Genomic DNA, 14,937 nt, shown 5'->3' on the forward strand with positions numbered 1-14,937 from the left:
TCACAAAATCTATCGCTGCACTTGACTTGCTTCCCGAATCGTTTAGCCTAGCTCGCTGTCACTTACTCGGCAGTTGAGGAGTGAACAAGACGAACGTCTGGGATCTTGAGCGCCCCCTGCCATGAGGCAAGAGAACTGCCTGCCTCACCTCGAACCTGTTCTCTGCCGTTTATAATCGCTCATTACACGAAACACGTTACACAAACACAGTTGGTGACAAAAAGCACTGTACATTATATACATAAGCTAAATTATTGGAAATAAGTTCACATATTAAATTTGTTTAAACCATTTTATTGACGCCGTACAGCAACATGCTCTCTCCGCTTAGCAGCCAGCGCAGAGCCAGGGGTTGCGCAATCCAAGGTGAGGCAGAGCTCGCTGCTGCCTCACCGGCATCGCTTCCAAGCATTTGAATGGGAAAATAAGAAAATTCAGCGATTTTGAACAAATAAAAATCGAAATTGGTGAAGCTACATGAAAAATAAATATTTTTTAGTACAAACCACCGGATGAATATAACAATTTAAATTACTTTATGATTATATATTTTCTTTCTTTCCATGATGGCTGGTGAGGCTCTGCCTCACCTGCCTCCCCTGACCGCACGTCACTGATATATACGAAATATATATATATATATATATATATAAGTTACATACTGCATTTTAAGTCTTTCATCACATCAAAGAATAAGTTGAAATATTTAGAAAAAAACTATAAAATAATTCTCACCAATCCACCTGACAGTGAAAACACCGGGTCTGTTTATAATTATAATTATTTATTGTTTGTTAAAACACTTCGTCATTATATTCGTGATTCTAAAAGGGACGTGCAATAACAGAACCATCAGTTGATTATCAATGCGTATTTATGTCTGATTAATTATCAAACAAGTTTAATTATGTTTTATAATCAGTTAATATAATGAACAAAATATTCCAAGATGATGGTTTTACATACATTAATTTAAGAATTTTTAAATTGTATATTTAAATAATAATGTGCCTGTTCTTGGCCTGATTTATGTTTATTTCTGTTGTTAAACTGTTTCCTGTTTCTCTATGACTCACTTTCATAATAAACTGAGTGTTGAATAAAAATTCTCCTGAGCTGGAAGAGAGTAAACACGGCTGACTTTTGATGGGTTATAAATCACATCCTTGTTTTTTGATACACACCGACACTTTAATACATCTGAATACAACTGAAAGGTTAATTATTTCCAAAACTTTATTCCAAAGTAATAAAAAAGGCACACATCAGCAGATTTTCTGTGTATTTTATGCATAAGAATAAAAACTAACAGCACAAAGGAAGTGCTTGTTGTTTAGTGTTATTTTTTTATTATCAAGTTACAAGCTATAAAACGTATTAATCTTTTACCATAAATAGAGAACAATGTATTCAGGAAAAGTTCAATATTTTCTTTTTGTAAAACGGAAACATAGCTTGTATAAACATAAAGCAAATGTATATATTTTAAGATTTGAAACTTAATAAGAAAATCGTCACCTTCCTAAAATAATGCCCCAAGTCATTTTTTGAGAAAAGTGATTATCTTTATTTGTAATTTTATTTTATTTTTGCCTTAGTCGTCTTTTGGCAAGAAAGAGGTGTTTATTATTATTATTATTATTTTATTTTCGTCAAAATCCCTTTTGGCAAAAAAAATGACCATTATTTTAGGAATGGAGATATTGTACAAGTAAACGGAAATTTAATGTGTGTTGTCGCCCCCTAGCGGATGTTTTTGACTTTAAGTGAAGCTGCGTTTAGGAACCTAAATTAAATCACGGAAATTCCATAAATCTTCTCAGATCACAGAGACGTAACGCGAAGATAAGCGTGTGGAATGGATGTGATGTATGAACGTGATGACCTGGAGCACTGTTCTCTTCCGCCTCCATGAGGCGTTCAGGAACACCCGGAATTTAAACATCCAGGCTGCTAAAGTACTCCACTTCCTCAAACTGCAGATAGTTTGTTTTGGTGCTTTGGATTTGCAACGGAGCAGTGGTTTGGTTCCGATTCGGCCCAGAGGAGGGGGGACCATGGTGTTTGAGGACATCCAGTACGATGATATCCTGTTCGAAGCGGTAAGTTCTGGTTCTGCAGTCGAGAAGAGGTTCGAGGCGAGGTTCAGGGCCGTGCTTGTGAAGTTCCTGCATAACGGCGAACGGTTCGGATCAGCGGTTCCATCATCAGGTTCCGTGTGTGTGGCTACAGGCTGTGGGCAGAGGGACCTTCGGTGTGGTCTTCAAGGCTGTTTGGAGAGGAAAAGATGTGGCCATCAAGACCATCGAGAGCGACGCAGAGAGGAACGCCTTCCTGGTGGAGGTACGGATCAATGATTTATGGGTCAGAACCGACACTGACCGGGGTGAGATCCAGGTTAAGTCCAGTTTAACCAACGCTGATGTCTGATGGGGAGCCAGTTCGGATCCTTTTACTAACCAAAAAGCCCTTTTTTTGTTTATTTTTACTAAATAAAATCTACACAGGGCTGCAAAACTTACTTGAACCTCAGTGAAAATATCAATTATTTAAAGTATAGTTTATGATATACGGAGTTTAATGTAGGAAATGTACTTTTTGGGGTAAAATAGAACCTATTGAGCCGTAAATGACTGTCTATGGTTTTTAGGGTAAGATATGTTTATTTATTTACCAACATTCATCCAAAAAGCAGGAAGAAAATAACAAGAAACCAATGTTAAAATGTTGATATTAGAGGCTTAAAAGAAACAAATGTTTATTAGTCAAAAATCAAAGGTGACTGTAAGCAATGAAAATATTTTTGTTTATCTAAAGGAACTATTTGAGCTGAAAATCATAAAAACAATATACTTTTTTTTTTATTATCCTATCTAATAAAATCTTAAAATAAAAACATTCTTGCATTGTGAAGGACATGCTCCACAATTTCATTATATCTTATAATGATTCATTTTATTTTACAAAACTAAAAATGGTTCAAGCATGAATTAGAAATCCTAATATCCTGAACCAATTTCTAATATCAACTAATTTGATCCATAGATTTAATTATTACTAAACGTCTCATTTGGGTTCTGAACAGAAACTTAGAAAACCCAGATTAATCTTTGTGTCTTTGTTGCTGCTGATGTGAATTGTTTTTTATTTTTATTTTTATTTGGACCTGTTTGTGTTTGCATGTGTGCAGCTCCGGCAGCTTTCCCGGGTCAGTCATCCCAACATTGTGAAGCTGTACGGCTCCTGTGACGACCCGGTGAGAACCCGACAGATTACTGAAACATTTGGCACCAGGTTCTGTTTATAAATATAAAATGAGCTGAGAGTTCTGGAGTAAATTAAATGCTTAAATCGTTTAGATTTGAGTCATTATCTGCCATATTTCTTTAGATAACAATAAATCTGTATCATTTAGTAAATAATTACAGTTAGATTCAAATAGAGGTCAGATTTGAGCGTTTAATGATTATTTCTGTCCATATTTCATTAAAATGTTGAACAAATAGAGAATTAAATTGCTACACGGTGCTTCATGTTTCCTTCTTTTATCTTTTCTTTTGTGTCGTCAGGTTTGTCTGGTGATGGAGTACGCAGAATGTGGCTCTTTATACAACCGTGAGTCTCATCTTATCGTCTCATTCACAGAGTAACTAGTTACATTTACTCAGTTACAATTACTTCAGTGACTTTTTGTGAAAGGTAATTTGTATTGTTGTTACGCTGTACTTTTTACTCTTACTTGAGTAAAATTTCTGGATTTTCTACCCACTTAATGAAAAACAAACATGTTTTCACCAGACACAGAGACACACCTGCAGTTTTTGTTAAAGTTTCATAAGTTTTTTATTGAAAGAAACTGATTTGGAAAAAATGATTTTGTCTGATTTTGTTATTTTTTTGTTACTTACATGAATTATTGTCCTTAAAATATCAACAATTCCCCAGTAACTTTATATTTTGGTTCAGCTGATGTAATTTTCAACTGTTAAATGATTGTTAATTTGATCAATTACTCAGTTCTTGAGTAGACTTTTTACCGAAGTAATATCTTGGATGGCTACTTATTTATTATTTTCTTTAGAGAAACACACAACAAAACAGAAAAAGATGCATAGATTTCAGATTTATTCTAGTTTTGTCTCTTTTGTCACATTTAAATCAGATTATCAACTAAATTTACTGTCACTTTTCCACACTTTGCCGAATTGGAAAGCTTTTTTTCACTCAGTAAATGAAATTATAACATTTAAAATTTGTTACCTTTGTCTGGTATTAAAGTTGGTTTTATTTATCATTGAGGAAAAAGTTTAGTTTTGTTGTTGTGTTCCAGTCCTGCACAGCGCCGACCCGCTGCCTCACTACACGGCCGCCCACGCCATGAGCTGGTGCCTGCAGTGCGCGGACGGCGTGGCCTACCTGCACAACATGAAGCCCAAAGCTCTGATCCACAGAGACCTCAAACCGCCAAAGTAAAAGCATCGGTGGACCATGATGCATCAGGATCCTGTGGTTTTCGTTGGTTTTCTTCTGATTTCTGTCTCTGTTTCAGTCTGTTGCTCGTTGCTCGGGGAACTGTGCTGAAGATCTGTGACTTTGGAACAGCGTGCGACATCCAGACCTACATGACCAACAACAAGGGCAGCGCCGCCTGGATGGCTCCCGAGGTGTTTGAAGGTCCGAGGCGCGTCGGCTGCATTTCTGCCGCTAGCCGCGGTTCCACTGATCGCACAAAGTGGAATTACGAAAATCAATTTGCTTAATGGAAACTCACCAATTTCAAAGAAAGCTAATTTTTTTGCACTCAGTTGAGATATTGAAATAAGTATATTTTACGGACGAGGATTAGCGCCACTGAAAAAATTTTGTTTTCCTAGAATTCTGACTTTAGTCTCAGAATTTAAACTTTTTCCTGAGGATTTTGACATTTTTCTCAAGATTCCAACGTTTTTTCAGAATTCCAACATTTTTTCTTAGATCTACGACTTTTTCTCAGATTTCGGATTTTTTTTCTTCATAATTCGGACTTTAATCTCAGAATTTAAAATTTTTCCTCAGGATTCTGATGTTTTTTCAGAATTCCATTTCTTCAGAATTCCTTTTTTCTTAGACTATTTTCTCAGAATTCTGATTTTTTTCTTCTGAGATCAAGTCAGATTTATGTAAAAACGTTTCTCCCATAATATTTTTTTCTACTGCAATGTAATAAATTTTTTTGCATCACGTAAGTGATCAGCAGCCGGATGCTGCTACTAGCGGAAAAGACGGCAGGAAGTTGTTGGAGGACGAAGGCGCGGCATGATTTTAATGACTTATCCTGTGAACAAGCATATTCACGTGTGATTTTAATTGCATTTCTTATTTAATGGAAACATTGCACTTGTGAAAGTTAATTTTTTTGGACATTAGCGGAAAATCATCAAAGTTTTGATCGTATCTGTGAAGGAAGCACAGCTCTATCGTTACCTGAGCTCCAGCTTCTCCTCCTGTCTGGTGTTTCAGGGAGCAACTACAGCGAGAAGTGTGACGTGTTCAGCTGGAGCATCATCCTCTGGGAGGTCATCGCCCGCAGGAAGCCCTTCGAGGAGATCGGTGGATCGGCGTTCTGCATCATGTGGGCGGTGCACAGAGGTGGGTTACTATGGCAACTTCACACAGCACGTCTTCATGCTCAATTCAGATTTTTTGTTTTTCCTGAAATCTAATCTTTTTACTAACTAAACCTGACCCCAACAAGACTTCTGTGTTTATGACCTCAAAGCGACCCGCATGCGCAGAAGAAGAACGTTGACGTCACACAGCAGCACACAGTAGTAATGGCCGCCGCTGTCTTTGGATCAATTTCGATGTTTATTCAGCAATGACTGTTTTAACACAAGATCATAACATATTAAAAGAAGCTAATAAAAGGAAGCACATCAAATACCAGAGGTGGGCAGAGTACACAAAAATGATAAAAGTAGCTCTACTTCAACATATTTTTACTCAAGTAAAAGTAAAAAGTAGCCATTAAAGAAATTATTCAAGGAAGAGTAAAAAGATATTTGGTAAAAAGTTGACCAAATATCTAATTTGACTCAGTACTACCGTAATTTGATTAGTACTGAGTAACTAATCAAATTAGTGATCATTTAATATTTAAAAATTATGTAACCAAGTGGAACAAAATACAACGTTAAGTGGAAACTTTGGTATTTTAAGGATCAACATGACAATAATTGATATAAGTAACAAATATAACAAAATCAGACCAAAGAAAAATTTCTCAGTTTCTTTCAATAAAAAACGTATAAAATTTTAACAAAAATTGGAGATGTGTGTCTGGTGAAGATTTGGTTCAAATGTGTTTGTTTTCCATTCAGTGGGTAGAAAATCCAGAAATTTTACTCAAGTAAGAGTAGAAATACTTCATAATAAAATTACTCAAGTTAAAGTAAAAATACTCCTAAAAGTAAATTTTCAAAAATGTTACTCAAGTAAATGTAACTAGTAACTACCCAACTCTAATATTGGAGGCATTTTTAGAGATTTCACATCAACTTCTGTAGAGAAGTTTGTTTAGATGTGTATTCGGTGGGATTATGATGTGATGTAGTGACACAGGTTTCATTCATAAATTCATGATCATAATTTTCAGCCAGTGTTTACGTCCTAATTTACCACATCTGATCTTTTCTGGCACAGAATTATGACGCGTTTACTGTATATGAGTTCAAAAAATCTGGTTAGAGTCCCATGACTGTAGCCTCTGTTGCTACATACGAAGCTAACCGCCAGGTTGTTGTGATGCAGGAACTCGTCCTCCTCTGATCAAGGATCTCCCTGAACCCATCGAGACACTAATGACCCGCTGCTGGGACAAAGAGCCTAGTCAAAGGCCGTCTATGAGCGAGATCCGGGACACCATGAGCAGCTTGATGAAGGTAACTCTCTCCTGCAACTGCAACAAACTTTAAATCAAAGATGTGCAAACATTTGGTCACATTTAAGGTCAGAAAATATCATATTAAAAACTAAAATCACCAAAAATTTTGCTTTTTTAAAAACTTTTTCAACAATAAAATTAGCATAAACTATTTTAATCAAAGAAATAATCAGATTTTTTTGTAGGAATAGCAATGTGGTTGCAAAAAATGTTTTTTGCATGCTTTCCTTGGCTCGATTGAAGAAAACTGAAAAAAAGCAATTAAACACGGATTTGGGTTCACAAAAATGCATTTTAGAGTGCAAGTCAATGAGTAGACGTGGTCCTAGTTACCATGACAACAGAAGAAAACCAGAAAGCTTAGAAAAGACGATAAGATCTTTAATCTACTAACATTTCTGTAACTAGGTTTTGAATTAAAAGTCGTAGTTTGTCAGAAGTTATTGTTGAGTTTTGGTTGTGCGGCCGCAAAAAATCAGTCCAAGGGCTGCAAATGGCCCGCGGGCCCCAGTTTGAACACCCTCGCCTTAAACTGCATAAATAAAACTTATTCAATTACCACCGTTACGTTCTCTAATCACATGCAGAGGTGGGTAGAGTACCCACGTAGCAAAAGTTCAACATATTTTAAGTAAAAGTAAAAAGTATTTGATAAAAAGTTACACAAGTACAGAGTAACCGATCAAAACATAAATCAATTCGTATTTAAAAATTATGTCATCAGACTGACTAAAATATAAAGTTATGTGGCAAATTTGGTATTTTAAAGACCAAAAGGAAAGCAATTCAGATAAATAACATAATTACAAAATAACAAAATCAGGTTCTGTGAATATAAAATTTAGGAAACTTTAACCAAAACTGCAGATGAGTTTTGCAGTTTAGTTACTCGCAGTGGGTCGAGTATCCAGACATTTTACTCAAGTAAGAGTAACGGTACTTCATAATAAAGTTACTCAAGTAAAAGTAAAAATACTCTTAAAAGTAAATTTTTGCTCTTAAGGTTACTCAGGAAAATGTAACTCGTTCCATGTTTGTGTGCTCCAGTACTTCCCAGGTTCTGATGAACCCCTCGATCTTCCTCACCAGTCTTCATCATCCAACAGAAGTGGCTCCTCATCCGCAACAAGCACAGGTAACGATTCCACCGAACGGGTCGGTGCGGTACTGTCCGTTTCCACTGTAAAATGTTCTGCTGTAAGTCCAAAACACAGCGGTACGGTACCGTTTAACCCCCGCCTGCCCAGTCAGAATCCAGCTGGTAGTGGAAACGCTCTCCTGAATAAACTGGGCTATAAAACGTTCACCTTTCTGAGTTTTTGAAGGAACTGAATCATATAAAAAGGTTTGTAGCTTTTGGTGTTCATTTAAATCAATATTTTAACATTTTTAAATAATTTTACTATATTGTTCCCTCATAACAAAACATACCTTTAGTACATACCTTGATTATTATAACTCCTTCAATCCCTCTGGTTGCTGAAAAGCTTCATCTCACAAAGCTGTTTCCATTCGGCTCCTGTAGACTAGCAGCAGCAGCAATGAACAAACACCTGGTGTAACGGCACGTCTGCAGAACTTTTTATACAAACTACTGCTCAGTCGTAAGAATGGTTGTAAATGGCTTCATGGAGGAGCATTGTGATGACGAGCAGAAAGAGCAGGAGCTTCTTAAAGAGACAGAAGCCCAATTTCAAGATGTTACATTATAAAGTCAAATTTCTTTTAAGTTATGTTTGATGTGGCATTTTTATAACAACTGAAAGAGAAAATAATTATTTAATTGTGATATAAAATGGCTCCATGAATCTGGTAAATATGTTATGCTGCCCCTTTAAATCTCTGACAGCTTGTCCAAAGAATGCTCAGTTGTTTTTGGTTATAAATATTTACATATTTGAGCAGAAATGTTCATGTTTTTGCTCTGATTAAACTAAAAACAGATGTTTCATCGAAACGGACCACAGACCCAGCTGCCAGGGTCTCTGGTTCTGACCGAAACCCAATCCGACCTCCACCTGGAGGAAATGCTCGAACAACGGAGAGTTTTTATTCTGAGAAAACTGAGCTGAAATTTGAAGTTTAAAGTTTGTGCGGATGAAGTGTATGAAGGAAAATTGTCTTTTTGTGTCTGTGAGGCTCAGCAGAATCTGTTTCTGTTTCCTGGTGATAATCAGTGATTCTGTGGGTTTTGTGTCTTCAGGCTCGTGTGCCGATGGAACCATTCACAGCAAACACAGATCTGCATCTGGTGGCGAGGAAACGCTGCAGAGCTCTGAGAACAGAATCCCGCTGCAGGTCAGAACTCCAAAGGTAACAGGAAATTAAAAAAACAGACACTTCCTCAGGCTTATGCTTTTCCATCAACTTTAGAATTACACAGATTGAAATTACAAAAATAAACTCGCTGAATGGGACCGCGGTACTTTCAAAAAAATCTCACAGTTTTTGATAGGACGAAGTTTTCCAACCGTATCAAATTAGATGGATTTTGCAAAACTGTACGCATCACGACATGCATCACGTGTGATTTTAGTTTAATTTCTTATTTAATGTAAATGCCACAATTGCAAAGCTGTGTGTTTTGACATTAGCAGAGTACAGCCAGTGATTTGTGAATATTAGTAACTGAGACGCAGCTGATGTTCTGATTCTTTCCTCCAGACTGCGTCACGGTGGGCCGCTGTCTCCAGAACCTCCAGCTTGGAGAGTCAAAGCCCCGCCCACTTCAGCAGCTCTGTCAACACCTGCAGCCAATCAGAGCTGAGGATGACCATTAGCCCCACAGGTGAGGTCCACTTAGAGCTCCTCCTCCAGGCGCATCGGGTCAGATGGAGGTTTATAAAAGCAAAGACTAATGAACTAAGTTTATGTTTTTGTAACACAAACTTAGTGTTACTATAACCGTCGTTTATTGTCATGTAAGTTACCTTTACTGTTACTGTTAGCCATAAATTGCTTCTTTAGCTACTGTTATTTTACTGTTACGTTGCTATCAATGCTACTTTTTTTTTTTTTAACTTTTTCTTTTTCTCCGAAGAGTTTTTGCGGCGCTAGTGGCTCGTATTTTTTGTACAGTAGGCAGACAGGAAGGAGGGTGAGGAGAGAAGACATGCGGTAAAGGTCGTCGATACCGGGAGTCGAACCCGCGACGTCCGCGTCGAGGACTAAGGGGCGTGCTAACCCCCTGCGCCACCACAACACGCCCCGCTATCAATGCTACTTTTTAAATCTAACTTTAACTGTTACCAGTTAATGTTATTTTACTTTATTGCTGCTTTACAGCTACTGTAAAGCAGCAATAAAGTGAAAGCAATACTTTCACTTTATGCTTTTTATTAATGACTTTGTATTATGTTAGTTTATTGTGACTTTTAATAACGTTACTGTTTATTACGTTACTTTTATTGATACAGTTACTGCTACATATCTTCACTTCTGCTTTTACATTAACTTTAATTTAATGTTACTATTAATTTACAGTGACTGTTGCGCTAATGTAATGTCATTTTGTGACTGTTACTTCACGGTTACCGCTACATTGCCATTACTCATATTTACTGTTACATTAATGTGTTACTTTGTGTTCAGGTACCGAGGGATCAGAAAGCCCGGTTCCCTCCGTCTACCTGAAATTGGACCATCAGTTGCAGGTACGTTCACATCACTGGGTTTTTCTTAAAGGTCCTGAACTGTAGATTACTTTCCATATGTTCTCACTGTTGTACACTTTGTTTTAAATGTAACCAAATGTCCCATCTATTGGTGCATCAACGTCTGATTAACAAAAACTCTTCTTGGATTCTCAGTCTTCACCGTCTTCTTGTTGTGTTTTTGTCTCTGTTGTTTCTGTCTCCAGCCTTTGGCTCCTTGTCCAAACTCCCGGGAGTCCATGACTGTGTTTGAGCAGCACATACGAATGGCTCAGGAGTATCTGAGAGTCCAATCCGAGATCGCACACCTGCTGAACAGGAAGTACGTTTTCCTCCACCTAATGGAGCTTTTTATGTCTTCCTGCGATGTTAGAGTTTAGAACTCATTTTTCAAGATGGCTGCCGTTTTTGAATCTTTTAAACCAATAATTGCCTTAAAATATTCCCCAATTTCATAATTTGGGTGAACTTTATGTCATGTTATCCCGCTCGTACAATTTAAAGTAATAATATGCCGCAAAATCAGACACTGAGGACTTTGTCGTTTGCAAGTTTCACACCAAATGAAGATATGTGACATAAACTCAGACAGTCATCTATAGGGTTAGCGATAGCTTCTGCTAATTTTTCAATGCATTTAAGGGTTTAGCTTTAACTTCTGCTAATTTTTTAATATGTTTACGACTTAGCATTAGCTTCAGCTAATAGTTTTATGTGCTTATTGGTTTAGTATTAGCTTCTGCTAGTTTTTTTTTTTTTACCCCTTCAGTGGGTCTTGTGTGGGCTCTAGTGTCCCTAATACGCAGGAGTAAGGAGAGGGGGGAAGACATGCGGCAAATATCGTCGGGTCCGGGAGTTGAACCCTTGACGGCCGCGTCGAGGACTCAAGGCCTCTAAACATGGGTCGTGCTATCTCCTACGCCACCACGGCACGCCCCCTCTGCTAGTTTTTTAATATGTTTAACATTAGCTTATGCTAATTTTTTTTAAATTTTTAAATAGATCTATTTTTTTTAAATAGATTTAATATTTTTATGTGCTCAGTGGTTTATAATTAGCTTATGGTATTTTTTAAATGTTTAACTTTAGCTTCTCATAATTTTTTATGAGGTTAGCGGGTTAGCATTGCCAGAGCTAAGATTGTTGTTTAACAAAGTAGTGGTTAGTGAAGCTAACTTTTTGGTTAGCTGTGGAAAACTACTGCCTGCTTCAGTGTAAACATGTATTCTCCATTACAAGCTTTGTGACTATTTTGAAAATGGAAAAAGGGAACACTAGATCAAGAAAATCTAAAAGATTTTTATGTTTCAAAGTATGAAGACTATGATTTAACACCAAATACATTCATCTAGTTGGTGATTTTAATGCAAAATTTAGTTTCTATGAGAACTTTAGTGGCTATCTTGCAAAATCATGGCAGCCATCTTGAATTTTTTTTAGTGGCTAACATAGTTTTCTTTTCAAAAAAGCGAGACCCTGGCTTGTATCTGCATGTGAAAGATTTTTGGTGAAACACTCGGTTATCTACTGCACTAATGGAAGAGTTTTTCCAACCAACTCGGTTCTGCTGGTTTCTGTTCAGAGAGGAGCTCATAGCGGAGCTGGAGCAGGAGCAGAAGGAGCAGCAGACCTCTTCACGCCTCATACAGGAACACAACAAGCTGCTGGAGGACAACAGCAGCCTGTCAGCCGTCTGCCAGGACCTGAGGAGCAGACTGAGTCTGATCCAGAGTCAGAACCAGCCCTACAGCTGAGGCCCAGCATGTTCCTGCCTCTGATTCTGCTCAGATGTAACATATTAGGTCCAAATCTGCATCACCCTGGAGCTGTTTCTTCAGCAGCTCACCAGCAGTTTGTAGGGGAGCCGGTCCAGAGCGAAACTGATCCTGAGGTGAAGAGATTAACTTCACAATTAGATCTGAAAGAACTGATCATCCTCAGATCAGCTAAAGAACTACAGATCTAAAAGCTGGAGAAATGTGAGCACTGATTTTACTAAGGTTCCCCCACTGAACTTCTTAAATTATCTACTTATACTTTTGTATTTTTATACTTTTTATTTTTACCCATTCAAACTGACTGCAAAAGAGAAAAAAACTTTCCTTTACAAAATGTTGAACAAAATAAATTTTACACCAAACTTTATTTACCTCCTGTAATTCTGTTTTAGACCAGCAGGTGTCACTCTTTCGTACGGAACATTTTAAAATTGAATCTCCTGGAGAAACAATAACCTTTCAGTTTTCAGTCTGAAACCGTTGAAATTTTCTTCTTCATGGGATCTTGGAGAAGTTTTTTAGAGAAAAGTTTTGAGTCTGACGTGCGCAGAAACTAGTTAAATTTACTCGATTAACTTTTTGGACAACTTTTTGTTCTATAAGTGGTGAGCAACATTTTTTTGTTACTTTTACTTGAGTAATGTTTTTATAAAGTATACTTAAACTTACTAATTTCTGGATACTTTACCCACCACAAGTAAGTTCACTAAATGAAGAACAAACATGTTTTAATAAAAACGGCAGATGCAGCAAAGGTTTGTACAAAGGTTTTAATGTTTTATTTTGAGATCAAAATGATGCAGTAAACGGTTTTTGTTGTCACTATACTGCTACTTTACCCAGTCCTAATATTATAAATAAAAAAACAAGTACTTTGAGTTTTGGTTTCAGACATTTTATATAGGAAAAACAGATCTGGAGTTTTTGTCTAAATTTGTTTTCTGTAACTAGGTTATGTTTCCCTTAAGAATACTCCACTTTGCACATACATTTTCTATATTTGTCTGTTTAAAGAATCTTTAAAAGATAATAAATTCGACAGCCTGTCAAGTTACTTTTTATAAAATACATCTTTAATTTTACTTTTTTGGAACTCTACTTTTTACTTTTACCTGGGTAAAAATATGTTGAAGTAGTGCAGGTTCTGCCTGCTTGTATTTATATTAAATTAACCTAATTTTTACTATAACAACCATTTAAATCACGTCATACTACAACCACATTCAATTTGCAGTCAGATGTAACCTTCAGAATCAAATTTTGCATGTCACACATGCAGAGCGGGCAGCACACCACCAGGGGGCCCCCAAGAGCACCAAGCTAGCATGATGAAAAATCTAAAATGTTAAAATAACATTGAATAAATTTTTTTTTCATATTGTTTTTATGGTTGGTACACAAATAATGGGTAAATTTGTCCCTAATTAATGTAAATAATTGTTTTTAGTTTGCTACTCCAGTTAAATTAAAACCAATAGCCTTAATATCAGTGCTAAGCTAATTACAAATGATAGCAGGTATGTTGCACACAAACTAGTATAGTAGCTTAGGAATCATGAAGCATTTGGTGTTGACTTGTTCCTATATGGGGGGCCGCAAATGAAAATATACTTAGGGTCCCAAAAAGGCCCCGCACACATGCTGTCATCTTGCAAATTGTGAAACAAGAAGTTAAATTAGAAGGAAGCTAAGAGATTTGATCAAAATTCAGTCGAGTTGCAGTGAATAGTCAGAGAAGATGGAAATACATGCGATCGATCGAAAAGTTTCAGTGACTGGTGAAAATGACAAGTATGCGCAAAATGTAAAAACTTTGAATCGTAAAATCTCCCTGGAGGGACTGGATTATACCACTTTGTCTACAATTCTTCCTTCCACTAAACTTTCTGGTTGGATACAGAAGCTTCATTAGCTTTAAGCCGTTATTGACAAAGTTGGGTAGTAACTTATTACATTTACTCATTTAGATCGACTTAAGTGACTTTTTTGGGGGGAAAAACTACCTTTAGGAGTATTTTTAATTTGCTGTACATTTTACTTTTACTTGTCTAATTTTATTATGAAGTATCGCTTCTTTTACATGAGTTTAATTTCTGCTCTACACACTATGGATGACTTCACTGAATGAAGAACAAATTTATTTCAAACTAAAAAAAACCTGTAGTTTCTGCTAAAGTTTTATTTGGAAAGAAACCGATTCGAAAAAATATATATATTTTGCCTGATTTATATTACAAAATAAATTATTTTAATTTTATCCTTAAAATACAAAAATGTCCACATAAGTTAATAGTTTGTGCCTTCTGATGATATAATTTTTCAATATTAAATAATTTGTTGATCAGTTACTTAAGTAGCGTTTTTACTATTTTATGTTTTAAATTTTACTATTTTACTTTACTTTTATTTGATTAAAAGTATATTGAAGTAGTGCTACTCTTACTTTAGTACAATTTGTGGGTAATTCTGGTTATGCATTAATATTATATCACATTTTGTTATTATTACTGAGATTTACTTGTAAAAAAAAACTTAAAACAATCTTTTTATTTCCTCTGCTGTCATATTATTGCTATAAATCCTC

General features: G+C 36.3%; 1 protein-coding gene across 2 annotated transcripts; it reads left to right on the forward strand.

Annotated features, from left to right (window-relative positions):
• The first annotated feature begins 1,865 nt into the window (after positions 1 to 1,865).
• Positions 1,866 to 12,720, forward strand: LOC102232287 (mitogen-activated protein kinase kinase kinase 7-like). 2 transcript variants are annotated; one of them, XM_023352212.1, is made up of 14 exons: positions 1,866 to 2,102; positions 2,233 to 2,343; positions 3,191 to 3,256; positions 3,570 to 3,615; positions 4,331 to 4,469; positions 4,550 to 4,674; positions 5,500 to 5,628; positions 6,790 to 6,920; positions 7,970 to 8,057; positions 9,126 to 9,235; positions 9,587 to 9,710; positions 10,514 to 10,575; positions 10,782 to 10,897; positions 12,158 to 12,720. In XM_023352212.1, the coding sequence occupies exons 1-14, from the start codon at positions 1,872 to 1,874 to the stop codon at positions 12,327 to 12,329; spliced, it is 1,650 nt and encodes a 549-aa protein (XP_023207980.1). In that variant the 5' UTR covers positions 1,866 to 1,871; the 3' UTR covers positions 12,330 to 12,720. The 2 variants fall into 2 exon arrangements, with proteins under 2 accessions (XP_023207980.1, XP_023207981.1); XM_023352213.1 differs by having other exon boundaries at positions 9,126 to 9,220.
• The last annotated feature ends 2,217 nt before the right edge of the window (positions 12,721 to 14,937 follow it).

This window comes from Xiphophorus maculatus, chromosome 19 (genome assembly GCF_002775205.1).
Source record: "Xiphophorus maculatus strain JP 163 A chromosome 19, X_maculatus-5.0-male, whole genome shotgun sequence".
NCBI lineage: Eukaryota > Metazoa > Chordata > Actinopteri > Cyprinodontiformes > Poeciliidae > Xiphophorus > Xiphophorus maculatus.

What these genes read in the sequence shown, in the direction of transcription:
- LOC102232287 (XM_023352212.1), top strand. Translation starts at nt 1,872, where the DNA reads ATGAACGTGATGACCTGGAGCACTGTTCTCTTCCGCCTCCATGAGGCG. An exon ending in ATGTGGCTCTTTATACAACC is followed by an intron (nt 3,616 to 4,330) that starts GTGAGTCTCATC and finishes GTTGTGTTCCAG; the next exon opens with TCCTGCACAGCGCCGACCCG. An exon ending in CCATGAGCAGCTTGATGAAG is followed by an intron (nt 6,921 to 7,969) that starts GTAACTCTCTCC and finishes TGTGTGCTCCAG; the next exon opens with TACTTCCCAGGTTCTGATGA.